We start from the raw sequence: 26463 nt of genomic DNA, 5'->3' as shown, positions 1-26463 counted from the left end.
CTCACAGCAACGCCGGATCCTTTAACCCACTGAGCAAGGTCAGGGATCGAACCTGCATCCTCTTGGATACTAGTTGGGTTCATTACTGCTGAGCCACAATGGGAACTCCTATAATATGTGTTTTATTGTCCTCCTCTGATAATTCTTTTATCTCTTTCATTTCTAGGTCAGCTTCTATTGATTGTTTTTTCTTATGGTCATAAGTCATATTTTTCTCTCTTTTTTTTGGGGGGGGGGGCGTACTCACAGCATGTGGAACTTCCCAGGCCAGGGATTGAATCTGCACCACGATGGTGACTCAAGCTGCTGCAGTGACAATGCTGGATCTTTAGCCCATGATGCCACAAGAGAATTCCCGTATTTTCTCCTTTTTCACATGCCAGGTAGAGCAGTTATCAGTCCATCCTTCATCATCTGCTTGCGATAGTGGAGCATTTCTCCCTTGCCACCTAGCCTGATACTGACTTTATCAGTGAAGGGTGCTCTAGGAGAAAGGGCCTCTTCCTGGTTTGTGCTTTGCTTATTCCTGTTCTCTGACATGGGCTCACCCCCAGTGAGTTTCTTCTCAAGTGGTGTCCTAGCTGCAGATTCAGCAGCATGTGCATGGCTGCCAGCAATGAGGCTCTTTATATACTTGGAAGGGGCAGGCACTGCCGAACAATCCCATGGGTACTCCAGCTGGTGAATTCATCAGTGTCTCCACCCTGTGGCTTCTCAGCTCCCTCTGTAGACAGCTTCCCAGCTAATTTTGTTGGCACCCTCTCGGTGGCCCTCAGCCCCCAGCTGTGTCCTGGGACAGCCCGGTGAGCTTCGTCATCCCATGAGCTGTGTTCTCCCAGGTCTGAATTCATCCCTTCACCCTAGGGTGCTCTGTAGAGTTCTCTTTTGGTTCCTTTTAGTTCATTCCCTGTGAATAGTTAATAATTCTTTATACTAAACTTCCCTTGTTTACAATACCATATGGTTTTTGTCCCCTTGGCTGGACATTCATCAGTGGATCTGGCCGTTTCCTTATCGGATACTGGACATTGTGAATTCATGTTAGTGGTTGCAGGGTTGGTCATGTTTCTGCAAATAGTATTCATCGTGGTCTGGCATACAGTTGCAGTCTTTGGCATCAGTGACCCTTCTGAGGATTGCTCCTGATCTTTGTTGGGTGGTTCACAGCTGCTTTGGTCTGTAGCTAGTTTAGCCCCAGTGCTAAGGGGGATGCCCCTCTGAGGATTCTCTGCAGAACCCTGGGCATGAGGAGGTGTTTCCATGCTGGCGTGTGGGAACACAGTTTATTCCCGTTTCCATGTGAGCTCTGAGGAGCCTTCTCTCTGCCCCTTGCCTGGGATTCGTGCCCCTGCTTCCTTGCGTAGTTTCCCCCACAGGTACAGAGCTGTCCTTAGCCGAAGACCTGAGGGGCCCCACCGAGGATACTGAGCTCTGCTTCCCATGCCGCCCCCTCCTCATGTCCTGGCCGCCTGGGCCTCCTGAGTGTTTCCTCGACTCAGCAGAAAGCTTGTTCTGCACGTCCCTTCTCTGCACTGTCTTGGTTTCTGTTCTTTCTGGAATTGCTGTCCTGCACTGTTAGCCCCTGAAAACCATCACATCATTTCATGTCCAGTTTTCTCATTGATTAGGAGCCCCGTTAACTTCATTTTCAGTGAGTGAATAAGCAAAGGGAACTTCAGGAAAGTGATGCCCTCCAGCTAAGCTGGCGTTGTTAACACTCCCTTTTTTCTTCTTTTTAAACCAGTCGTGTGTGAATGGGAACTGGAAGGTGGCACGAGCTGTGAGGGAGTGCCATGGTCACAGCCTGGTGTTGGCTTCCCAGCAAATTGGCATTTACCAGCGTTGTACATGGTGTCATTGGTGGACTGAGGGGCCTGCCGAAGAGCCGCGCCTCTGGCGGAAGCCCATGTGCACAAAGAGCATTTGCTTAGCCTCCCTCTCTGCCCCGCTGCCACGGCAGCAGGCTTGGACGACGGGGAGCTGGACCCACAAGGCCACCCACCTCAGGCTACTTTGGCCTTGGCCAGAGGACCAGGAGGAAGGCACTGGGCCTCCTGGGACAGTCTCTGCTCCTGCCTAAGGCCCTGTCCACGGCCGCAGCTGGTGGCTCGTTTGTGTCCTGCTACAGCTCCCTCTGGGGGACGGGCACTGACCCTGACCGCTGGCTGTGCTTCTGTGCAGGCCCTGGGGAAGGAGTCTGGAAAGCCAGCCTCACACGTTTTCTAAGCTGGTGTAGAATTGGGATGAGAGCCAGTACCACTCCCCGGACCCCCATGATTCCCAGGGAGATAGAGGTCTCTGCGGCTGTTCTTCTCTGGGGGGCACCATCTGTTCCAGCAGCTGGGAATCTACATGCCTCAGGCCTCCTCCCTGGGGAACTGTCTGAACATGTGGGTGGAGAATGGGAACAGGGCCCTATATGTGCCCACATTTGAGGGCGCAGCACAGGCAGGCCCTCTGGGGAGCCCTTATGGCTGTTGGGGGCCCTGGCAGGACAAGTGCGGCATCCTTGACTCACAGCAGGCCCGCTGCGGTGACTGTTCTGGAGGCTGGGTAGGGGAGGCTCATGTGCTGGGGCAGAATGGTTCAGTGGGAGCCTTTCTCCCACAGGCTCTCACTGCACATGCCCCACCCCCGAGAGAAGTTGAGTCATAGGAACATCACAGCGCACAGCTTCCTGTGGTAGTGGGGGGCCAAGGAGAGGCGCCCAGGGGAGGGGGGCACGTTGCTCTATGTCCTACGTCCTGAGGTTCAGAGATGCTGCGAACATGGGATTTGAGCAGAGGCTGAGGACCAGTGGACACTGTGACCAGGGGAGGTGGGGATGTGGCACCAGCCTTCCCTGGCTGCTCATCTCGGAAGGAAAGACCCCACACCTGGGACTCAGGTCTGAGGTTCTGTGGTGAGAGCTGTGGTGGCCACTGCGTCGTGGGGCTGCACCATCCCATGGACATTGACCTTCCCGAGCATCCTGCTGGGCTTGGACATGGGCAGCCCTCTCCTCTCCATGGAGATGGGCCCACACCAGCTCCCCTCTGGGGTCTGCTGTCCAACAGTCCTCAGCCTTGGCCTAGGACTTTGGTGACAGGGCAGAATTATTCTGCGCTTTCTGCTCTTTGGTTATGCTTCACCCAAGTACCCCTCTGATGGCCACTTACCTCCCAGGAAGCCTCCCCGCTCCCTCCTGTTAGGAGCTGTAGCTTTGGTGCCCCCTTATCACTTTTGGATATGTCTCTGTTCTGCCAGGATTTGGGATGTGGAGGCTGAAGAGCCTGAGCCAGTGGTAGAAGCCTTTCCTTTACTTGGTCGTCAGGGACGACCAAGTCGGGTTCCTTTTGTGTGATGGGGAAACCAGAGCAGGTGAAGAGATTGGAGCATATGAAACCGTTGTTCTGTCAGGAAGGGCCCTGCCTGACATTCATCTTTTCATTCAGCAGGTACTTGGGTGGGCATCTGCTAGGAGTCAGGCCTTGTTTAGGTGCTGCTATGTAAGTCCCAGCTTTTGTGGAAGTTACATCCCGTGGGATTGGTGGCAAGAAAAAATAAGCAGGATAAAGGAGATAAAGTAGTGAGACAAAACCTGCTACTTAAGTAGGATGCTGTGGCACGGTGACACCTGGGCGGAGGTTGAGACAAGGGCGGGACAAGCCACATAGCCTCCTGGAAGCAGAGTGCTCAGCAGAGGAACAGTGCAGAGGCCCTGTTTGCACCATCAATGGGAAACAAAGGCTAGTGTGTATAGGTAAGCCCCATGGCCATTCCTGGGCAGGAAGCATGGCAGGCACTTAGGTTCTTGTCAGAAACCAGCATTGCCTGTTGAGCTGAGGGGGGAGTCCCCAGAAAGGAGACAGGCCTGGAGCTGGCAGTCTGCGGCCCCAAGCCACCTCTTCCAGGAGTAAGGTAATAAACGTGAGCTGAGGTGGGTGTTCCCATTCTCTGAGGAGCTGTAGAACCAGCGTATAGAATGTAGGGTTGCTGTGTCCTGGCATTGCGCCATCTTTACTTTTACAGAATAAGTACTGTAGATTCCAGACAAGATACAGAGATCTCTAGGCCCACAGAGTCTTGGTTGGGTGGAGGGAAATGGCGTGTGTCCCTTCTGGCCATCTCTCATTCTCTCATTGGCTGGCATGCCTCTGCACAGGACATTTATAGCTCCAAGATGTCCATACAGCCTGTCAGACCAGCTTGCCTAGTTATCAACCCGCATCCTCTCCAGCGCCCTACTTCTGTGACTCATTCCAGGTAACAAAACGGACTGCTTCTAGCCGGAGAAGCTCATGGCAGCCTCGCACCTGCTGAAGGCTTAGGGAACTGGCTGTTAATTCAGAAGACATCTGCTCGAAGCACTGGAGCATCCTTGGCACCTGCAGCGCAGAGGGGAGCTTGAAGAGGTGAGCCCTACTTCTTGCACTGGCTCCTCCCTTTGGAGCAAGGCCGGGGTAGCTGCTGAGAGGCAGGGAAGCCAGAAGAGTTCTCACAAGGCTGGGGAGACTGAGCTGGGGGGTTGGGCCTCCTGAGGCAGCAGGACCTGAGGGCTCAGATCCCTGAGAGGAAGCGGGCCAGTGAGTGGCTAAACAGCAGACCTGGATTTTTGGCAGTTTCATGGTGCTAGGGAGGAGTTCAGAGCCTGCCAAGAAGGAATGGCCCTAAGAACCTTTGGGGACCACAGGGAGATTGGGCTTTGCAAGAACTGCAGAATGAGCTCCATTATAGCTGAGCCCCCAACTGGCCTGAGGCAACCTGCCTAGGAGGGAGATAGCATCTCGATCCTCCAGGGGAAAAAAAGGTGACAGACACACAGGAGATTAAGATACTGGAGTCAGCAGGCACTGACTTCAAAGCAACTGAGTAACATATTAAAATCAGTAAGGGACTGGCCTCGTGGCACAGTGGGTTAAGGATATGGCATTGTCACTGCTGTGGTGCAGATTAGATCCTTCCACGTGCTGTGGGTGCAGAAAAAAATGATTGGTAAGAAGGAAAGTTTTGCAGAGATGAGAATTCATAGAAACAGTAAATGAAAATTCAAAGAGAAAAGTGCAATGGCTGAAATTTAAAATTCAGGAGCTTTAACAGTGGATGAGGACTTCCCATCATGGCTCAGTGGTTAACGAATCTGACTAGGAACCATGAGGTTGTGGGTTCGATCCCTGGCCTCACTTGGTGGGTTAAAGATCAGGTGTTGCTGTGAGCTGTTGTGTAGGTTGCAGTTGCAGCTTGGATCCTGCGTTGCTGTGGCTCTGGTGTAGGCTGGCAGGTGCAGCTCCAGGTGGACCCCTAGCCTGGGAACCTCCATATGCCGTGGGTGCAGCCCTAGAAAAGACTAAATAAATAAATAAATAGTGGATGAGAGACAGCTGAAGAGAGACAGCTGAAGTGAGCTGGAAGATAGAGCAGAAGGAACTATCTCTGCAAACAGCACAACCAGCTCACACTCTCCAGTGAGCTTCCTTGTCCTGAGTCCTTCTGCAGACCCCCAGCTTTGGGCAGGGAGGGTGGCCTGCTGAGACACCCCTTTGTGCTTGGGGGCTTGAGAACTTGGGGAACACTTTCCATTGCAGTCTTGTTGGGAACATTCCAGAACATTGGAAGTCTAGTCAGCGGAGCTCTTTGGTGAGATATTTAAGGGCCTCTGGTCTGTCATCAGGAACGTGAGCTTGTTTGTGTTCATGGGCTCGGGCTAAAGGTAGGCTAATCTCTCCAACATACGCCTTAGAAAATGCTTTTGGGGAAATGAGGAGCCAAGAGGGACTTGTTTGTGATTTGCAAGTTTCGTGCACGCTGCTGCTCAGGCTCACGGACACGGAATCCAGGTGCCACCAGTTCCACCAGTGTGATGGGCACTGGCACAGCCAGGAGTCAGGGAGCAGGGCTGGGGCTGTGCTGAGCGTGCCTGTGAAACCGTTGTGGACCGTAGCAGTTCACACACATGTTCTGAGAGATTTCCATCCCATTATGGTTTCCTTATAATGAACAGAAATAAATTCATGAGGGAAGGTGGGCTGAGGTGGGGTCACAGGCCACCTCTTAGTGGCTGAGCTAAGAGATGGTGCTGACCTGTACGGGCTGTCTGACGTGGATTAAAGCGACGTCGGAGTTGTCTTGTGGTGCAGTGGTTGAGGACCCAGCATTGTCACTGTAGCGGCTTGGTCACTGCTGACGCAGGTTTCATCCCTGGCTCAGGAACTTTAATATGCCGCAGGCACAGCCAAAACAGAAACAAAAGACGGTGTCACAGCAAAGACATCAGCAGCCCTTTATCTCGAGTAAAGGGTGAAACCTCTCTGTCTTGGGCCGAGCAAACATGGAAAGCACGGAGAGCAGGAAGCTGGGTCAGGTCTGGCTGGGTGGCCGTGTCTGTGGGCCCACAGTGGCCATGGGCTCTCGGAGCTTCTGGTCAGCTCAGGCCGAGTGCCTAAAGGCCTCTTGGATGCTCTGTGGTCTACCCTGTGCTTCTGGACAGGGGGTGTCCCTGAGGAAGAACGCGGGAGGAGGGGAGGAGGTGGGCACGGTACCTTCTGCCTTGTGGGCGGTGTCAGGCCTGGGCAGTTTCATGGAGGAGGTAGACGAGGTCCTTGCTCCTGTACAGCTTGTATTCCAGTCCAGAGGCTGGTCTTCAGTGAGTGTAAGCAGAGAAGAGCCGACACACTAAAACAAAGAAAACAAGCCGTAAGGGTCAAGAAGAAAGGGGATCACACTGGGACCACGCCGTTGGCAGGGACTGGGTGGAGAGAGGGTGACCTCCCTGAAGAGGTGGCCCCAGAATGACAAGGCAGCTGTCTCTGGGTGCAGAGCAGGGCCCTGAGCTGGGAGCACGCAGGTCCTGGTAGCTGCTGGCTTTCCTCTTAAGGACAGTGAGAAACTGATGACAGACTTTAAGCCAGGGAATAAGGTGATCTGATGACACCTTCACAAGACGTGCTGTGTGGAGAGTAGGATGGTGGGATGAGTTTCTTGGAGCAGAGTTTCTGGGGTTTCTCGCAGGGACGGGAAGATTACCTGTGTTCCTGGAAGGATGGGTCTGGCAGCTGCAGACCTAGAGGGGAGAGCAGACTCGGGATGTGCCTGGGGTGGGGCTGAGGGAAATCAGGGACCCTTGTGAGTCACAGGTAACCGTGCATCTGGGTGGGGGCAGGGCCATAGCGGGAGGGGGCACACGTGTCGTGTGTGTCACATTCAGAGGTTCCCAAACTCAGTTCAGAGCACCACTAGTTAAGGTTCAGTCTAAGCCAGAAGAAATACCTGACAGTTACATTTCTTAAACAGGTACATCCAAATAAACAATTTAAGTGCTTATATCCTAGCAACTATAGTAGATATTTGGAAAATAATACATAGAAACTTAAAATTTTTTCATTGCATTAAAAATTTTTTTTAATTAAAATTTTTTTATGGCTGCATCTGTGGCACGTGGAAGTTTCCGGGCCAGGAGTTGAATCTGAGCCACATCAGACTGTGGCATGCCAGATCTTCTAATCCACTGCACTGGGCTGTGCATCAAACCCACACCTCCACAGCAAACCAAGCCACTGCAGTCAGATTCTTAACTCACTGTGCCACAGCGGGAACTCCTCATGGCATTTTTAAGTAACTGGTTTCTTACGGGTGGAATGCGTGCCTGTAGGGCTCTTCTTAACTCTTGGAATCCGACTGGACACTGGCACCCTTGTTGCCTTTTCCATGTTGATTCTCACACAGTAATCGCTTTTCCAATAATTGCCAGAAACCTACCTTTGCAGACATGAAATCACGGAAAGGGGTGCAGCAAGATACGATGTTAAAACCATTAGGTGCTGAAAGGTGTTTTCCTGTGTTCACTGTTTTCCTGAAAATAGAAGGTGTCCTGCTGTGCCTGCGAGGTCACTGTGGGCTTGGGCGGTTGAGGGGCTCATGTACCGTCGGGGACACAGCTCTGCACCCTTGCCTTTCCCCTCTGGGCCCGTGGCCGTGCTCAGCGGGTTTGGTGGCACACACAGCCCAACAGCCTGCATTTGTGGCTTTGAGGCCGTCTTCTTCTCTCTGAGCTTCGGGGCTTAGAGGATTTTTTCTTTATCCTTTGATTTCAGACCCAACTCCGACTTCCTCCCTTCGTTGTCATGTGCTGTTTTCCCCTCCTGTATCTGGAGCAGGTTTAGTTTAACTAAAAAGGGTGGCACACTCTCAGGGTTGATGTAAGAATAGCTCACCCTGATCAGAGGAATCGGTCTGCTGTCTGTGCCCATCTCCCTGCTGGTGTGATGTGACTTTGGCAGATGCCGACAGCACTGGGCTTCTTTGGCTTTCATGGCACCCTTTCTGTCTGCAGTGAGGAGCCTGGCCTGGGAGGAGTGTACCCCTGACTCTCTGCCATTGGTGTTGGGCTTGGCCTGTCACTTGCTAAGACCAAAAGAATGTGGCAGAAGTGGCAACGTGCAAATTCTGAGCGTAGACCTCTGGAGGCTCCATGTGTCTCTCTTTACCCCTCTGAAGCTTCCACCTGCCACCGTCTTAGAGGAGCAAACCCTGGGGAGCTGCTGCTTCTCCCGCCCAGCCCCAGAGGGAGGCTCAGGGAGCAGAGTTCTCCCAGCTAACTTGTGAGCATGGGGAAAAAAATGTGTATTGCTGTACACGCTGAACTTTGGGGTTGCTTGTTAAACAGCAACAGCTGACTGATACAGATGGACAGTAAATCCAAGAGGGAAAGGAAATAAGGTGATGGAAATAGGACATCTGAGAAGGTTACTGCTCTTAGGGATAACATGAATTTTTAAGGAGATCCAAAATGATTCCTCTGTGGAATAATATTGTATCTGCATTTTTGGGGGGTTTTTTGTTTTTTGGTTTTTTTTTTTGTATTTTCTAGGGCTGCACCCGCGGCATATGGAGGTTCCCAGGCTAGAGGTCGAATTGGAGCTGTAGCTGCCGGCCTACACCACAGCCACAGCGATGCGGCATCTGAGCCACATTTGCAACCTACACCACAGCTCACGGCAACGCCGGATCCTTAACCCACTGAGCAAGGCCAGGAATTGAACCTGCAACCTCATGGTTCCTAGCTGGATTCGTTAACCACTGAGTCATGACGGGAACTCCAATACTGTATCTGTTGATCCTTAAGACAAATCTAAGAGGAAAGCAGTGACGCTTTCATCCTCATTTCATGGGTGAAGATATTCCGGTTCAAAATGGTTGGAGGTGCACTGGGTGAGCCTGGTCTGGGCCCTAAGTCTGACTCTTGGGCCAGGCTCTTGCTGGGCTGTGCTGCTTGCCTCTTGTGTGGGCCTGCATAGGGCAGCCAGCATGGCAAGAGCTGGGCTTGGTGCAAGTGAGAGCTTTGTTCTGGCTGGTTAGGGAGTGAGGGCAGCTCCTCAGACAGAAGGGGCAGTGTTTGGTTGAGGACAGGGGTGCTTTCAGACAGGTGCCTGTGTCCTAGTTGTAGAGAAGTGGAGGCTCTGGGTACCCTCCATGTGAGCCACAGCTGTGCCACTTGTCATCAGTGTCCCCTGTGTGTGGTTTGCTGCCATGCTCCCCTCAAAAGGTCTGGCAGGTGTGTCGAGAGAAACCCATGGAAGGTAGGGGTCCAGGCACCTGCACTGAACACAGAGATGGTCTTGCTTGGTGGTTGGGGTCTGGATTTGACATGCTTGAAGCTGCCCCAGCCTCGGGGATTTTAAGCTGAGTATCTGCAGTCATGCCTTTGCACAGGGCTGCAGTGGAGCTTCTAGTGGCTTGAGGGCCAGGCCGTGAGACCCAATCTTGCAGATGCCATGTGAGCCCAGGGACACGTGAGCTGACTGGCATTCCCGCCAACAGCCAGAGCTGTCCGTCAGCGTGTTCTCATTATTTCAGGGGTGCAGGTCTTTGCTGAGGTTGGTTTACTGAGTTTTTAATGCCCTGTGCCCTGCTGTGTAATGTACTGTGCCTACACCTGTGGCACTTTAATTTTGACCTTGGTCCCTGCTGACTGCCCTTCTCTGGCCTCTCTTCCTCCCTGACCTCCAGTCCCCCGCAGCCCTGTATCCTCTTCATACTGTGAGACCTTGCCATCCCAGAGAGGGACCCCGCCTGCCCACTCACAGGGCTGTCCCAGGGGACAAAACCTCTCTCAAATGGGGTGGAGCCCCCATGGAAGGGTGATGGCTGAATAACGCCCCCCACGTATCTCTGCGTCCTAATCCTCAGAAACTATTAACTTCTCAGGGCGAAAAAGGATCTCAGGATGGAGAAAAGGTCCTGGATGATCTGGGAGGACCTGAAGTCATCCCCCTGTATGTGTGAAGGGGGCAGGGAAGAGCGGGCCCTGAGGAGAAGGCACGACGACAGAGGCAGTGCGGGGAGTGATGCAGCCACCAGGAGCCCCCAGAGGGTGTGCGGCCTGACTCCAAGATTGCAGCTCAATGAAATGGATTTTGGGGCTCTGGCCTCTAAATTGAGGATAAACCTCTCTGTTCAGCCACCAAGTTTGTGGTGACTTGTTACAGCAGCCACGAGAAATGAGTACAAATGGGAAAGTCAAGGATTCCAAAAAGAAATGACTGGACCCAGGGCCCGGCTTGGACCCTCCTTGCTGCCGGACCGTGTCCTTGTGACTCGACCACTAGTATCACCTGCTCCTGGAACAAATGCTTTCCAAAGAAGGCTCCCTGGTGCCTTGCTGGCAAATAAGGTGGCGTCTGCAGCCCCACAGCCCCCAGTGCTGCACAGCATGTGCTCCTGGTTGAGAGCCCCGGCTCCTGGCCAGGGCCTGCAGCCCTCACTATGGACAGGTGAGGAGCAGGGCTTGTAGTTGGTGACATGGATCCTGGGACACAGAACAGCCACCACAGGCTCCATTCGTGACACGGAATGTCTAGCTTTGGCTGCTAGCTCCAAGGTCACCTCAAGTCCTACAGCCAGGAGCAGCCGGCACCCCCCAGCACACCTGTCGTCATCCCTGGGAAAGACACACGTGTAAAGGACACAGAGCCTTTGGCTGTATTATTAGACTTTTTAAACCAAGTGCAAATGTTATCAGGTGCTCTTGAGAGCCGCAAGGACCTGTGCCTGCTGGAATACACACATGCCAGCTGCCCACCTGCTGGGAAAGCCACACAGGCGGCGCTATGTTCTCCGATCTCCAGGTGATGCCCTGGGAAGGTCACAGCTGCTGAAACCTTTAAAACCCCAGGTGGGGCCAACATTCTCTGTGGGGATTTGGAGTTGCTGCAGCTCTCAGTTGCTTCCCTTTGTGGATTTTTTCTTCAAGCAGCAAAAGGAGAAAATTGACACTGAAGAATATCAATTCTTGATTCTCGGCAGGATTCCTGTATTTGTGGAAGTCACGTTTCAGGTGAGTGTGACGCACGGCCCGGGGAAGGTAGGCAGCAGTCCCAGAAGCCCCGCGGGGTCCCTCCTGGTGACCGGCCACTCTGGGAAGGGTCCCGGAGCGTCTCGGCTGGCTGGGTCTCTGGAGCGGGGAGGGCACTGAGCTGGTGTCCCAGCGGCTCCCGGGACCTCCTGGGCTGGTGACCAGCACAGGGGCTCACCTGGGGGCAGGTGAGAAGGTCTGAGGCTTGTTACTTGCCACTTGGTGTCTGGCTCTCCGTCCCACCTGCTCCAGAATGAGGGCGGCCAGGCTGATGGGTGCGCTGCTCGCCCTGGCTGGCCTGCTGCAGCTGGCCCTGTCCCTGAGAATAGCAGCCTTCAACATCCGAACTTTCGGGGAGACCAAGATGTCCAATGCCACTCTCTCCAACTACATTGTGCGGGTAAATCCAGGCTGGCCTGTCCCCAGGGAGCTCAGGGTGGGGAGGTCTAACAGGCCTTGGGGGCTCTGGGCCAGTGGTCAGTCCTGAGGGTGGTCGGGAGGGTGGTGAGGTGGGAGGAAGACCCATCAAGAGCCTCAGGTCTCAGCCCACCTGTCATTCAGGGACACAGGGCCCCTGTCTGCTGTGCTGCCCGGGGCTGGCAGTCAAGTCCCAGGTGAAAGCCTCTGGTTACAGCCAAGACATGACGGGAAGACATCTGGGGAGCAGCAGCCGGGCCCTGTGACCCCGAGCAGGCAGGTTCAGATGCCCAGTCTCTCCCCAGCCCGCCCCTGCTCAGCACTGCTATGGCCTTGCCCCCAGATCCTGAGTCGCTACGACATCGCCCTCATCCAGGAGGTCAGAGACAGCCACCTGACGGCCGTAGGGAAGCTGCTGAATGAACTCAACCAGTGAGTGACAGCGTGTGGTCCCAGGAAGCATGGGGGCGGTGACCATCCTTTCAGGAGGGTCCCCAGGGCCCCTTCTGACCCAGGTGTTGGTCTCCCCCATCCAGGGACGACCCAAACAACTATCACCATGTTGTCAGCGAGCCGCTGGGACGCAGCACCTACAAGGAGCGCTATCTCTTCGTGTTCAGGTAACGTTGCAGGCCGCCTCTGTAGAGAGTGCCAGCAGAAGGCTGGGCTGTGGTCTAGAGGGCCCGTGAGCCTCTCCCATCCAGGTCTGGGGGCAAAAACGGGGGCCACAGATCAGGGGTCTGAGCTGGGCCTGCCCCCCAGGCCCCACAGCCCGTCAGAGCCAGGAGGATGTGGTGGGGCCCAGGCATAGGCCAGGCTGCCTGCCCACCTGGACACAGCAGCAGGTGACACAGCAAGATGAGGTGGCGCCCCAGCCCCAGGCTCACCACCCTCTGGCCTGGTCTTCTGCAGACCTGACCAGGTGTCCGTGCTGGACAGTTACCTGTACGACGACGGCTGCGAGCCCTGCGGGAACGATACCTTCAATCGGGAGCCATCTGTGGTCAAGTTCTCCTCCCCCTTCACCCGTGAGTGCTGCTGCAGGCCCTGCCCGCCTCCCCCCCACCTCCCCGGGGAAGTGTCCACCCTCGGGGACCAACTCAGGTGCCCTCTACCCCAGCTTGACACACCACTGCTTTCCCTGCAGAGGTCAAGGAGTTTGCCATCGTTCCCCTGCATGCAGCCCCGTCGGATGCAGCGGCTGAGATTGACTCTCTCTACGATGTCTACCTGAACGTCCGGCAGAAGTGGGATCTGGAGGTCAGCCCCCTGCCCCTGGGCTCTGGGGCCCCCCCACCCAGCCCCGAGCCCACCAGCAGTGTCTCCTGGTAGGACATCATGCTGATGGGCGATTTCAACGCTGGCTGCAGCTATGTGACCACCTCCCACTGGTCATCCATCCGCCTGCGCGAGAGCCCCCCCTTTCAGTGGCTGATTCCTGACACCGCTGACACCACGGTTTCATCCACACACTGTGCCTATGACAGGTGAGCGGGCTCGGCCCGGGGGGGCACCTCTGTGAGCAGCTTCAGAAATGGTTCCTGAGACATGAGACGCTTGCCTGTGGAGCTTGTCAGTCCACCCAGAAGGTGGGGTGAAAGGGGCAGTGTTCCTTAGTTTTGGGACCAAACACATTTAGGGATAAACATGACCCTGGCAGGTGTGTCGGTCACTCAAGTGGCACATGGTTTGGGGGCCCGGTGCTCTAGGGTTGCTTGACTCAGTGTGTTAGAGCAGCTGGGGCACAGTGGGCTTGTGACATTTCCCAGACCAAGAGATGAGCTGGGGAACCTGTTGGGATCTAAGATTTAAGTGCACAGAGCAGACTGTGGGCTGAGGAGGGACTTCTCCTGTGTCTGGCGCTGTAGGATCGTGGTCGCAGGGCCTCTGCTCCAACGTGCCGTGGTTCCCGACTCCGCTGCCCCCTTTGACTTCCAAGCTGCATTCGGACTGAGCGAGCAGACTGTAAGTATCCGTCCCGCACGCTTGTAGCTCTGCCGGGGGCCTGGGATGCAGGAGTGTGGTGAGATCTGGACACAGTGCTGTTCTTCACTGACTTAGAGCTACTTGTCTGTGACCATGGAGCGGGGGGTGCCCTCTTGGTCCCTTTTCCCCAGGCCGATGGGACTGCCCACGTGTTCAGTGTGTGGGCGTCTCTGCTCACTGCACCTCACCCCACAGGCCCTAGCCATCAGTGACCATTACCCGGTGGAGGTGACACTGAAGAGAGCCTGAGGTGGATGGGGTCTGGGCTCTGGCTGGCTGCTCCAAGGGACCCAGCAGAGAACAGCAGCTGATCGTGTCATCACATTCAAGTGCTGGGGACTGAGTCGAGGCACCCAGGGCCAGTCCTGAGTGCTCCCACCCCTCCCTCTTGTCCCCCAGCCGCCACAGCAGCTGGGATGTGAGGAAGGGGACGGGAAGGAGGCTCTTCCTCACTGTACACGTTTCCATCCTAAGCCTGGGGGCTGTCACCAGGGCACCCCAGCTTCTGAGTCTGGACAAAAAGTCTAACACTAAGAAACAACTTTTAATTTAAATAAAGCTCCAAAGGGGGTGTCCTCATCCATGGCATTCAGTTGTTGGTGGGCCCCCCTCCCCTGGCTGGTCCCAGGCTGCCTTGTCCCACGGTTCCATCTGGCCCCTCGCACTCACTGCCGCTCCAGGGCCTTGATGAGCAGGCGGTTCAGGCGGCTGACCATGGGGCGGGGGTCGTCACTGAGCCCCGCTGTGATCATGGCGTTCTCGTAGATCTGCAAAGCAGGGCGGTCCTTCCTTAGTGGGAAGGGAAGCAGGCCTCGTCCTAGTTCTAACCCAGGGGCCTCAAATACAGAGAGAAGAGAGGAAGGGAGCTGTTTTTAAAAGAGGGTTTTAGTGGAAACTGAGCAGTGCCTCAGCTCCTCTTGGTGGCTCACCTGGTCCACCAGCAGCTGGGCCAGGTCGGGCTCGCTGTGTCTCAGCTGACTGAGCTTCTTGATCAGCGTGTGCCTGCAACACAAAAGCCACCAGAAGTTAGCTGAGGGCACACACTGAGCACAAGGGCCTCTAACTTCGTGTTACTGTGCCTTTTCTGAAATTGAAGTGTAACAGGACACACATAAATGAAAAAGGAGATTTAAATGATTAGATTATATACCCAGAAACCCAAAAGAATCAGGCAAAAATTTTGATACTAGAAAATGCAGTAAGTACCAAAATTAACTAAGTACTACTAAGGGAAAGCTGAGTTTAATATATGAAAAGACCTATGTTAGTTCTTTCATAAATGAAGCATAAATAAAGGTGAAACTTTCCTTAAATCAGTCCATACATTTAATAGGATTCCTTCAAAGAGTTTCTTTTATACCTAAAAAATCTAATATAAAATTCATAAGGAGTTCCTGCAGTGGCACAGTGGGTAAGAATCTGACTGCAGCGACTCAGGTCTCTGTACTAGGCCAGGTTCAATCCCGGGCCTAGTGCAGTGGGTCAAAGGATCTGCCATTGGTGCAGCTGCTGCTCACGTTCAAACCCTGGCCCACAAACTAACACATGCAGCAGGTACAGCCATTAAAAAAGAAAGAAAAGGAGTTCCCGGAGTTCCCGTCGTGGCGCAGTGGTTAACGAATCCGACTAGGAACCATGAGGTTGCGGGTTCGATCCCTGCCCTTGCTCAGTGGGTTAACGATCCAGCGTTGCCGTAAGCTGTGGTGTAGGTTGCAGACGCGGCTTGGATCCCACGTTGCTGCGGCTCTGGTGTAGGCCGGCAGCTACAGCTCCGATTCGACCCCTAGCCTGGGAACCTCCATATGCCGAAGGAGCGGCCCAAGAAATAGCAAAAAGACAAAAAAAAAAAAAAAAAAGAAAGAAAAAATTGGGAGTTCCTGTTGTGGTGCAACGGAAACAAATCCGATTAGTATTCATGAGGACGCTGGTTTGGTCCCTGGCTTTACTCAGTGGGTTAAGGATCCAGCGTGGCTGTGGCTGTGATGTAGGCCAGCAGCTGTAGCTGATTCAACCCCTAGCCTGAAAACTTCCATATGCCGCAGTGCAGCACTAAAAAGCAAAAATGGAAATGAAAAAAAAAGAAACACGGAGGAAGTCCCAGTTCAAACATATCCTAAAGCTCCAGTAATCAGTTTAGTTCCGGCAAGTGAAAAGGCTGCTGCTCAGTGCAGTGAAGTGGACAATATGTAAATGGCCAAATCGATACAGGGTTTCCTTAGCTTCTGATGAAGACAGGGTAACTGGATGGTAGTCAAGAATTAAGTTGGATTCTCACGTGATTCCTTGGACCAAAACAAATTCCAGAGGCATCAAAGATTAAAAGCAGGAAAGCATAATACTAGAAGAAAAGTTCGATAACCTCAGAAGCAGAAAGCTTTTTCAAACAACATACAAATGCAGAAGTCAGAAAGCTAAGAGTGAAAACTCTGACTACATAAATACTGAACTTTCTTCTGGTAGGAGAAAATAAATACCTTAGGAAACATCAGAATTAAAAGGTGTACTTTTTCACTTACTCGAATGGCAAAAATTGTTAAGTTTGATGAAACAGAAGATGCTGGGGAAAGGCCCAGAGGACAACGGGAGTCTCTATGAGACTCAGTAACCCCTTCCTTCCCACTCAGCCTTGTTCTCAGCAGCACACACTCTAAAAAACAAGGTGAGGAGTTCCCATTGCGGCTCAGCCAGTTAAGAATCCAACTAGTATCCGTGAGGATGTGGGTTGGATCCCTGGCCTTGCACAGTGGGTCAAGGATCTGGCAGTGCTGCAGTAGCAGTATAGGTTGCAACTGTGGCTTGGCTCTGATCCCTGGCCTGAGAATTCCATATGCCAGAGCGGGGTGGTCGAAAAAGAAAACTTTCTAAGTCAACTATACTTCAATAAAAAATATTTTAAAAAACAAAACAAAACCCACAATAACACAAGACAAAAATCTAAAAGAAAATTTAACAAATAGGATCTATGTTATATAGGCTATGGTGGAGTTGAGACGGGACTTCTGGTTGGTTAAACATTTTTTTTAACGGCTGCATCTGCAGTATATGGATGTTCTAGGGCTGGGGATGCATCTGTGCTTTTGCAGCAGCCACTGCAGTCAGATTTTTAACCCACTGTGCCACAACAGGAATTCCATATGGACTTTTACTTTTTGCTATTTTCTAACAGTTTTGGTAATTTGGTTATGTAATTTCATTTTTTAAAAAATCATTGCTGTATATGAAGTAAATTTCAAAAAAACTCTTCCTATGTAACAGAAAATGCAATTCTAAAAATTTTAATAAATAAGACATCAGGAGTTCCCATCATGGCTCAGTGGTTAATGAACCTGACTGGCATCTGTGAGAATGCAGGTTCAAACCCTGGCCTCATTCAGTGGGTTAAGGATCTGGCGTTGCTCACAGATGCGGCTTGGATCGCACGTTGCTGTGGCCCTGGCTTAGGCTGGCGGCTACAGCTCTGATTGGACCCCGAGCCTGGGAACCTCCATATGGCTGCAGGTATGGCCCTAAAAAGGTAGACAGGAAAAAAAAAAAAAAAAAAAAAAAAGACATGTCAAAGAACAACTCACTAAAAAATGTGTAAGAACTCTAAAGAAAACTTAAGTCACCAAGAGATACACATGAGAGAAGGCAGCACAGACCAGCAGGAGAGGAAAGATTTATGCAGTTGGCAGTACAGGTGACAGGGTGTTCACATGGAGTGAGATGAACCTGGACCTGCCACCCCAGACTGGCCAGACCAACATGAAAGGTCAGAACCATACATCTTACAGAAGGAAACACAGGAGAAGAAACTTGGGTGGAATAGAGATTTCTTAAACAAAATCCCCTTCCCCCCAAAAGCATCTCACAAACATGTATACAGTTGATCATATTAAAATGAAGAATTTCTCTTCAAAAGACAGGTGAAAAGACTGAGAAAAGATAACTGCAACAGACGAAGTATACAGACTTCCCAGACACACCCTGGCAAAACTCACGCCCCAGATGGGGGAAAGGACCTTTCAGAGCAACCTGTTCCCCCAACAGCCTCCAAATGGAAACGACCCACAACCGTCCAGCTAAATGAAGTGAATAATTGTGCTAAGGTGGATCCATGTCCTGAAGTGGTTCAGCTGTGAACATGGACCAAGTACAGTCGTAGTTCAGGCACATTCTGTGTCTTACAGGTAAAAGGACAGCTGCTCGCATACAATTTTACAACATTACCTGACAGGTCAGCAACGAGCACACCTGCTCCCTGGGCATCGAGAGCCCCAGGCCAGCAGCTCACCTGGGGTTGATCTCCAGCGTGGGCTGCAGCAACTGGGCGCGCTCCTCCTGGGTCTTGGCGAGCTGCTGCATGCGCAGGAAGTGCCGGGCGGCCCCCATCTCCAGCACGGTGATCATGGCAGGGTGGGTGTCCAGTCGAAGAGTCACCTGCAGGCAAGGCCAGGGGTGAGGGGCTCTGGCAGAGTCCTGACCAGGTGTGACTTCCCCTGCTGACAAGGCAGGAGAAGGTAGGGGTGTCCCTCCCCGCTCCCAGTTACCACCAACAGGAGGGGCCTGAATTGCATCCTGTTTGGGAACCCCCTCCTCTTCTATGCCCCAGAGCTACCAACTGCTAACACACCTGTTACCATCCAAGGTCCATCCTGCCTGGTGTTACCCGCACTTCTCACAGAGACCACTGCCAAATCCTACAGCAACCACGCCAGACCTGCCAGGACTGGCCACCCCACTTCCCAAGACCCAGCCTCTCTCAATCCTGTCCAGCTCCTGCAGACGCTCGTCTCACCGCCCAGCCCTGTGGCTCCCTCTGTCCTTTATTTCATCAGATACACCTTTTCCCACCGAGCCCCACGGCCTTTGGGCCTCCTGACTCGACTGGGCCTGCTGGGCCCACGGCCGCCCTTACCAGCCTGGCGTGGATCTAGCCCCCCAACTTCCTGACCTGGGGACGTGCTCCATTTCCTTCATAGGATACGGACAGTAACTCTACCCACCCCCTGGCTACCTGAGAGGTGTCACCGTTGCCAAGTGTGGACATGACACATGTGTTACATCAAGAAATCCCTCTGCAGGCCTTGCTCCCTGCTGGGACACCGTATCCCCGAATCTGCCTTCCTCCGCTCCTGGCATCCCTACCCTGCTCACCTGCCTGTCCCCTGGGGGGCCACTTCTGAACATGTCCCCCAGCCAGTGACATCTGTTCTCTGGGAACTGTCTTGCTTCTGCAGCTTGAGTTGGATCAGGGGGTTCCTAGCTCACTGCAAGTGCTATGTTCTCAGCCACTGCCGCTCCTCCAGGCCTGGACCAGGATGGCTCTGAGGGACAATGAGGGACCCCTCTTTTCTGCTTTGAGCTGCCATTCAGGGCCTTGGCTGCTCACCTGCCACCTTATTTGCCATTTGCTCTGCTAAGTGGAGGGAACAGGCAGCTGAGCTTGCCCATCCCGCCTCAGCAACAGCCCCGGGCGTGCCCACACCCCGTGTAGAAGCAGCAGTGACCGGCCAGGTCTCCACCTGCTATCACAGCTCTGACCACTACTGCGAGACTGCCCCCCGGGCCAGCAACCCAGAGTTGGCAGGCTGGCCAGCGTGTGGTTGCCAGGGGCCATGGCAGCCAGTCTCTGGGAGGCCTCACCTTCACATTGGTGACACGGGACCCCAGTGCGTTTCTCATCCAGGCCATCAGGTCCTCCATCTCCTCCTCTGATAGGCGGTCGCCAGCTACAGGAGAGCAGAGAGGCGTGGGCTCAGAGGCCGTCACCACAATGCCCTCCCCAGGGGCTCCCACAGCAGGCTCCCTCCACCCCACTGACCACCAGCCCACAAGTGGAAGCTACCAAAACGCTTTTCATCTAAAATAAAGCAGACACGGAGTTCCCACTGTGGCACGGCGGAAACGAATCTGACTAGGAACCATGAGGTTTCGGGTTTGATCCCTGGCCTCACTCAGCGAGTTAAGGATCTACTGTCGTCATGAACTGTGGTGTAGGTCACAGATGTGGCTTGGATCTGATGTGGCCGTGGCTGTGGTGTAGGCTGGCAGCTGTAGCTCCTGTTAGACCCCCAGCCTGGGAACCTCCATATGCTGTGGGTGCACCCCCCAAAATAAAATCAGATAAAGTTGGACCCCAGAAAAGACTACTGGTTGCGTGAGGCCCATATTGTTTTGTTTGGGCATGAACATTCTGCTTCTCTGAGGAAGCCCGCCTGATCTCGGGAGGCAAGCTGGAACGCAAACCCCACGTAAACCCCCTGCTGCAGGATGGAGAAGGCCCTGTGGCGACAGCACCAGCTCCCTGGGCCACTGGGCCTCCCCTGTGCCCCAGGCCCCCACCCACACCTGTGCCCGGAGAGAAGGGACACAGGCCAACCTGGGGAGCTGTCCTCAAACTTCTCCTCCTTGTAGTGGTCAATGACGATGTCCGTTTCCACGGAGATCAGTTTCTTCCTGTCAAACTCGCGCAGGTGGAGCAAGGTCAGCTCATCAAACTGCTCGTAGCAGAAAAGAACCTGCGAGGGCCCGAGATCACTCCCATCAGGCCTGGGAAGCCTCTGCCCGTGACAGGGCAGGAACCTGGAGCAAGGCCTGGGGCTGCGGCTGGCATCCGAGGGCCACGCCAGGGGAGCTGGGGCTCCTGGGCCTCGTGGATGGAGTGGTTTACATCGGTTCTCTGGCTGCACCTTCGCGGTAGAAACGGTGACACTATTCACGGAGAAATCTCCGTGTCACCTCCTAGAGAGACAGAGACTAGAAAGCAGGCCTGGGACTGGCCTCTGCCCCTGGACACTGACTGCTCAGCTCTGCCAGGGCCTGGGTGCATCTAGCTGTTTCCCACTGAGCACAGGGACCCTCCTTCGGTGCTCAGACCTCCTTGCCCTCTGACCTGGCCCCGCCCCTTGGCTCCTCACCTCCGTGTTTTTCTGCTTCATGGCCTCATAGTAGGGCGAGTGCTCTGCCAGGTGCCGGTTGGGGGCACACAGGTAGTAGATGCTGCGGGTGCCAGCCTGCATGCGGCTGGCGTAGTCCGGGAGACTGGTCAGCTGCCCAGCAGGCAGTGCTGACGATTCGTAGCGCAGCAGCTTCGCGATGTCCTCCTGCAGACAGAGGCCAGGTCACTGCTCCTTCTAGGTCCTGGCTCTGAACATCCAACTGCAGGGCACGGACTTGGGGAGCCTCCAGCTAGAGGAGGAGAGGCTCTGGCTGGCCTCACCCTCCCGGTGGGCCCACCGTGTCCCACAGCTGAGGCAGCCTGGCCCAGGCTTGGGGGGGGGCAGTGTCTGAGAGGCTTGGGTGCTGTCCACTGGGCCCCACCTTGGTCTAGAGCACCTTGGAGAGCACCTTCCACCCTGGGTGGCCCAGGGCCCTGCCGTGAGAGGCCTTCCGGGTGAGCTGTGTGCATGGTTCCGCCAGGAGTGGCCAGACCTGCTCCTGGACCCAGTGTCCCCACTCTGTCCCACTCATCCAGGAGGCCTAGCCCCGGGGTACAAGCACAAGTGGGGTGAGAGATGCAGAGAATAGGATGAGAGGAGGGGCTTGTCCATCTCCTCCTGTTGGTGGACACGTGTGACCACTGGTGGCATCTGGGCTCCACAAGGAAGCCATGTCTAAGGACAGAGAAGAGGTGACTGGCTGGATGTGACCTGACACATGAACTCTGCCTTGTCTTCGCCACCAACTCATCTCTGACAAACCAGCACAGACGGGCGGGTGGGACTTGGGGGACAGTGCCCAGAGGGCCAAGTCCAGGTAAAGAAGTGACGTGGTGGGGACATGTCAGGTGGACCAGCAAAAACCAGGACCTAGAACCAACCACCTCAAAAGACAAAAGACAAAAAAAAAGGCCAAAAAGTGTTTCCAAAACTTGCTTTTTTTTTTTGCCTTTTTAGGGCCACACCCGCAGCATATGGAGGTTTCCAAGCCAGGGGCTGAATCGGAGCTACAGCCACCGGCCTATACCACAGGCACAGCCACACCAGATCCGAGCCATGTCTGCAACCTACACCACAGCTCACGGCAATGCCGGATCCTTAACCCACTGAGCGAGGCCAGGGATCGAACCGGCATCTTCACAGTTTCTAGTCAGATTTGTTTCCACTGAGCCACGATGGGAACTCCCCCCATATCGTTTAGGTAACTGCACAATGAACTGATCTCTGGCTCCAGTGGCTCCGTATTTAAGGATTTCTAGATCACATGACAAACCGCCCTGACTACACACCTTACCTGCCCTCCAACCCCAGGAACCAGACACCCCGCCTGCCCTGACATCTGTCACCTCCCAGGCCCCCCGACCCTTGCGGGAGGAGACAGTGCAGGCCTTGCCCTCTGGCCAAGGCGCTGGTGGAGCTGAGCGTGTGCATGCACACCAGGCCTGCTGGGCCCGCCTTCAGAGGCCAGAGGCCAAAGGCGGTGCTTCCTGACCCCTGGGAGAGGCTGTGTCAGCATCACGTCCTGGAAGCTCAGGTTTCGGGTCTCCAGCCGCTTCTTCCACAGCCTGAGGCAGCCCAGAAGCCCAGACCCTACCTTGACCTCCTGCTCAGTGGTGGTCACGATGCCCTCCCTCATGAACAAGCCGTAATCTTCAAAAAACCTGGCGTATTTCTCCACGTCTTTTTTACTCTGGTCACTGAAAAATTTTATCAGCCTCTGCTGTAGAACACCCTGGAGTTTCCTAGAGAACAGAAAGGCGTTTCTCACAAACCGGCAACTTTAAGAAAATACAAACAGCCAGAAGAATATGAAAGAACATTGAGCCCCACTAATAACCAGAAACCAAACTAAAGAAGAAGAAGCAGGAAGAAAGGGTGAGCCTTGGCCAACACCAGGTGAGGAGACGCGCGCCCCCTGGAGGCAGTAATGCAGGCCGACCCCCCCCCCACGCCCTGCCACCTGGGGGGGTTGTGACAAACAGCCCACTGGGGGTGGCTTTTAAGATTACACCTTCGTGAGTCTTCAACATTTATGGACTAGGATTTTCACTGTAGCACATAAAATAGAAAACGATTATGAACCAACTCTGTGTCCAATAGGACAGAACAAGTTGAGGTCAATGATGGAAAACTATACAGTCATTAAAAATCACATCTTCTAATAACATGATCCTTAACAACTTGAGAAAGTGCCTGTGTTGAAAGAAAAACCAGGGAAGTCTCAAAATGAATAAACTGTACATGTAGCACACAGGTAAGTAAGACTACCTGTGTGTAGACTACTTGCTGTATTTTTTTTCATACTTAAGATCAATGCTGTGCCAACTGTGTCCACTTTAACTTCAGTTTACACTGGTTATACTGTACTGCACTACAGTTTCTCAGAATTAGGATTTTGTGAATCAGAGTGTTTGCCTTAGCATTACCTAAGGGCATAAAATCATGAGCAACTTCATTTGTGTGACTAGGGAATATTTTCATTTCCTTAATATTCTGCCTTTCCCTTAAAAAGGTGAAATTACCATGTACTTCCTAAGTAACTCTGAGTACCAGGAACAAGGACCTTTAACATTCATTTACGCTTTCCTCTTCCACTCCCACCCTAAGTAACTCAGTCCTTCAACCAGGGCAGTGGCTACAGCACTTGTGGCACAGTGGCTACAGCAGCTAGGATGGGACAAAGAGCGTGTCCATGCAGGGCAACCACCACGGAGGCCTAGTGTGAAGTGTCAGAGACCAAAAACCCCACAAGAGGACACTGGGGTGGGCAGAGATGCTGTTGAAACCGTGGACAGCCTACAGTGGGGCACCAAAGGCCAGGCAGTAAAGGAGGCGCCTGAGCTGGGGGAGGGCAGCGGTGATGGCAGACGGGTCACGTGGAGGGGACTGTTGGTCAGAGGTAAACGCATTAAGGATGACGAGAAGGGGATTTCTCTGTCAAGGGAAGCGAATGTGGAAAGCAAGACAAGCAGTGCCCCCTGGAACTGGGGGGGACTCCACAGATACAGAAGTGCTCCAAGCATGACAGGGCAAAGGAGACAGCCTGAGCAGAGGCTCCCGGCTAAACCGGGGACAGCTGGGGCATCAAACTAAACAGGGACTAACAGATTATAACCCGCTGAATAAAACAGGAAATCAAATCACACAAATAGGGCTGAGAAGACGTTAAGAAGAGCTAATGCGTGTCATAAGAAAGGAATAAAACTACCACACGATCCAGCAATCCCACTCCTGGGCTTCTATCCAGAGAGAGCCGTGTTTTGGAAGATAGGTGCACCCCAGTGTTGACTGCAGCGCTATTCACAATAGCCAAGACATGGACGCAAGCTAGCTGTCCATCAACAGAGGAGTGGATAAAGAAGATGTGCTACATACATGCAGCAGAATACTACTCAGCCGTAAAAAAGAAGGAAGTAATGCTATTTGCTGCAACGTGGACGGACTTAGAAACTATCATACTAGGGGAGGTTAGTCAAGACAGTGAAAGACAAACATCAAATGCTATCACCTATGTGTGGAAACTAAAAACAAACAAAGGATACAAATGAACTTATTTGTAGAACAGAAACAGACCCACAAACTTTGAAAAACTTACGGCTACCAAAGGGGACAGGGGTGGGGGTGAATCCCTGGTTTGGGACTGGCAGATGCATACTGTGTTACATGGATCAACAGGCCAACGGGGACCTGCTGTGGGGCACAGAGAACTCTGCCCAGTGTTCGTGATAATCTATGTGGGGAAAGAATCTAAGAATGGATGTGTGTCCGTGTATAACTGGATGCCTTTGTTGTACAGTAAAAATCATCACAACTTTGTAAATTAACTACACTTCAATAAAAATTAAAATCCTAAAAAAAAATACAGTGGGAGTTCCCGTCGTGGCGCAGTGGTTGATGAATCCGACTAGGAACCATGAGGTTTGGGGTTCGATTCCCCAGCCTTGCTCAGTGGGTTGAGCACCTGGCATTGCCGTGAGCTGTGGTGTAGGTCACAGATGCGGCTCGGATCCCGTGTTGCTGTGGCTCTGGCGTAGGCCGATGGCTACAGCTCTGATTAGACCCCTAGCCTGGGAGCCTCCAGGTGCCGCGGGAGCGGCTCAAGGAAAGGTAAAAAGAAAGACAAAAAAAAAAAAAAAAAAAAAAAAAAACAGTGGAAGTTTGATGAAGCACCATGTCAAAACACCGCAAAAATACCACCCCACGTATGATGTACTAATTACAAAGGGAAAACTACTAAGTCCACGTGAGAAGGCTGGTAACGCCCCTTCGTTAAGCGTCAGCGCGCATCACCAGTAAGGGACCAACTCAAAGTCATTCGTCCCCTGACAGCACGCATCACTCTGTGTCACTGCTGCCCCTCGCTCTAGGGGGCAGCATGTGACACATACCCAGAGCCGCCATGTAACATGACTGGCCCGAAGTGGGCAGAAGCCTCAGGCCCTGAAAGTCAGGGAGAAACTGGAACCTGGCCTCCAGGAAGCCAGAGTGGCCCGGGACTCTGGACAGGACCCTCTTGGTCCAGGGGTCGTGCCAAGCACGAGTGTGCAACATGGCAGCTGCCCGTCAATCCCTGACATTGCACTGGCGCTGGGAGGAGGCACACCCTGGGCAACCTGGGGATGATGGGCACGGGGTGGGCAACCTAACTGCCCCAGGCTCCAGAGAGAGGGTTACTTTGTATCCTGTTGCTACCTCTTCCGCAAGTTCATGATTCCCTTTTTTTCAAAAATTTAAGGCTGATTCTGCCAGTTAAGATGAGTGCTCAGACTGAGAACTCGCCTTTGAAAACCACAAGCAGTGACCAAGTGGCCGGGCGCCCCACCCTGACCCGTGCCTGCAGCCTCGAGTCCTGCTCGGAGCTTGTCCTTTGCCTTGTCCGCCCAGAGACAGCCCAGCCTGCCTGGAACCCGCTCTGCCATGGCCGCCTTGGGACTGGGGGCGAGGACAGCTCCTGGCACCAACAGCTCCCTGCCTCATGTCAGGCTCCAAACCCGCCTCATAAAGCTGAAGTCAAACACGGGGCAAGGCTCATGTGAGTTGCACACGTTCACACATGTAGCTCCCACAGGCACTTGCAGTCCCACCCTCTGCTCTTAGCAACTTCGAGCTGCCTGGCCTTTCGGTGACAAAGGTGAGCTTGGCAAGTGGCTTCATGCTCAGTGGGTGCCCCTGGGTCCCCCGGCAGCTCACCGGATGAGCGCGCTCTCCTGCAGGAGCTCCCGGCTGAGGTTCAGGGGGATGTCCTCGCTGTCCACCACACCTGCAGGACACAGGCCAGGCGAGAGTCTGAGGGGACAACACGTTCCCAGCCCCTCGTGGTCCCGCTGACATCCCATATTTCACACAGGGCCCAGGTCCCAACCAAGCTATCGGAAGAAAAGCAGGCCAGGCTGGCGAGCCTCTGCCAGGACAGTTTCTACAATTTCAGCGTCAGCTGGACCCTCTGAAAACACCTCCTGGGTTTTCTGTTCAAACTCAAAAAAAATTATCATGGATAAATCATCCAAGACTAGTGCTGGGAGGCGGGCGCTCCCTGGAGGTTCTGCGCTGTGAGGATGCCTGGCTCGCCCAGCCCGCAGCCATGGCTGCTCGCCCCGACCCCACGCTCAGGAAAGATGAGCCCCTAGAATGACGCGGCCGCGCACGGGCTCTGGCTCCAAACCTCGAACAAAGCGCAGCCACGTGGGCAGGATGTTGGTGGCCTTGGTCTGGATGAGGACCTTGCGGCTGTACAGCGAGACGCTGGGGCCCAGCTCCCGACTCACGTCGAACACGGATGGCTTCTGGAGGCGTGGAAAGGGCAGTGTCAGG

The 26463-nt window shown here is 53.7% G+C and overlaps 2 protein-coding genes and 1 long non-coding RNA gene across 37 annotated transcripts in view; 1 reads left to right on the top strand and 2 right to left on the bottom strand.

The window, feature by feature from the left end:
* The window catches only part of DNASE1 (deoxyribonuclease 1), a 61843-nt gene extending 37331 nt beyond the window's left edge, over window positions 1–24512 (top strand). The window contains exons 2-13 of one of the 25 annotated variants that reach the window (XR_014839539.1): window positions 4246–4394; window positions 10183–11102; window positions 11281–11311; window positions 11582–11729; window positions 12090–12178; window positions 12283–12366; window positions 12659–12774; window positions 12894–13006; window positions 13079–13233; window positions 13615–13711; window positions 17634–17901; window positions 18360–24512. Coding sequence is in view for 15 of the 25 variants with exons in the window: in XM_085015844.1 (XP_084871970.1) it covers window positions 11042–11311; window positions 12090–12178; window positions 12283–12366; window positions 12659–12774; window positions 12894–13006; window positions 13079–13233; window positions 13615–13711; window positions 17638–17853 (1140 nt within the window). In the remaining 10 variants the exon portion in view is untranslated. 25 annotated transcript variants of the gene reach the window in all.
* LOC146404583 (uncharacterized) lies at window positions 160–7039 on the bottom strand. The gene is made up of 4 exons (XR_014840955.1): window positions 7003–7039; window positions 6519–6651; window positions 6061–6189; window positions 160–5966 (listed from the first exon to the last, which is right to left on the bottom strand). It is a non-coding gene; the product is annotated as an uncharacterized LOC146404583 (long non-coding RNA).
* The window catches only part of TRAP1 (TNF receptor associated protein 1), a 57621-nt gene continuing 45415 nt past the window's right edge, over window positions 14258–26463 (bottom strand). For 7 of the 11 annotated variants that reach the window (XM_085015609.1, XM_085015611.1, XM_085015612.1 and 4 more), the window contains 9 exons: window positions 26315–26435; window positions 25843–25912; window positions 22247–22394; window positions 20632–20817; window positions 20094–20232; window positions 19358–19443; window positions 18006–18151; window positions 14662–14734; window positions 14258–14499 (listed from right to left, as the gene is read on the bottom strand). In XM_085015609.1, coding sequence (XP_084871735.1) covers window positions 14398–14499; window positions 14662–14734; window positions 18006–18151; window positions 19358–19443; window positions 20094–20232; window positions 20632–20817; window positions 22247–22394; window positions 25843–25912; window positions 26315–26435 — 1071 coding nt within the window. In that variant the 3' untranslated portion in view covers window positions 14258–14397. 11 annotated transcript variants of the gene reach the window in all.

The sequence above is a fragment of the Sus scrofa genome, chromosome 3 (assembly GCF_054392235.1).
Source record: "Sus scrofa isolate SSC_HxYL_T2T_F1_AM1 chromosome 3, Sscrofa_HxYL_maternal_Yorkshire_Landrace_v2.0, whole genome shotgun sequence".
Classification (NCBI taxonomy): Eukaryota; Metazoa; Chordata; class Mammalia; order Artiodactyla; family Suidae; genus Sus; species Sus scrofa.
Note: the sequence above shows the minus strand (reverse complement) of the source record. Positions and strands in the feature narration are given on the sequence as shown.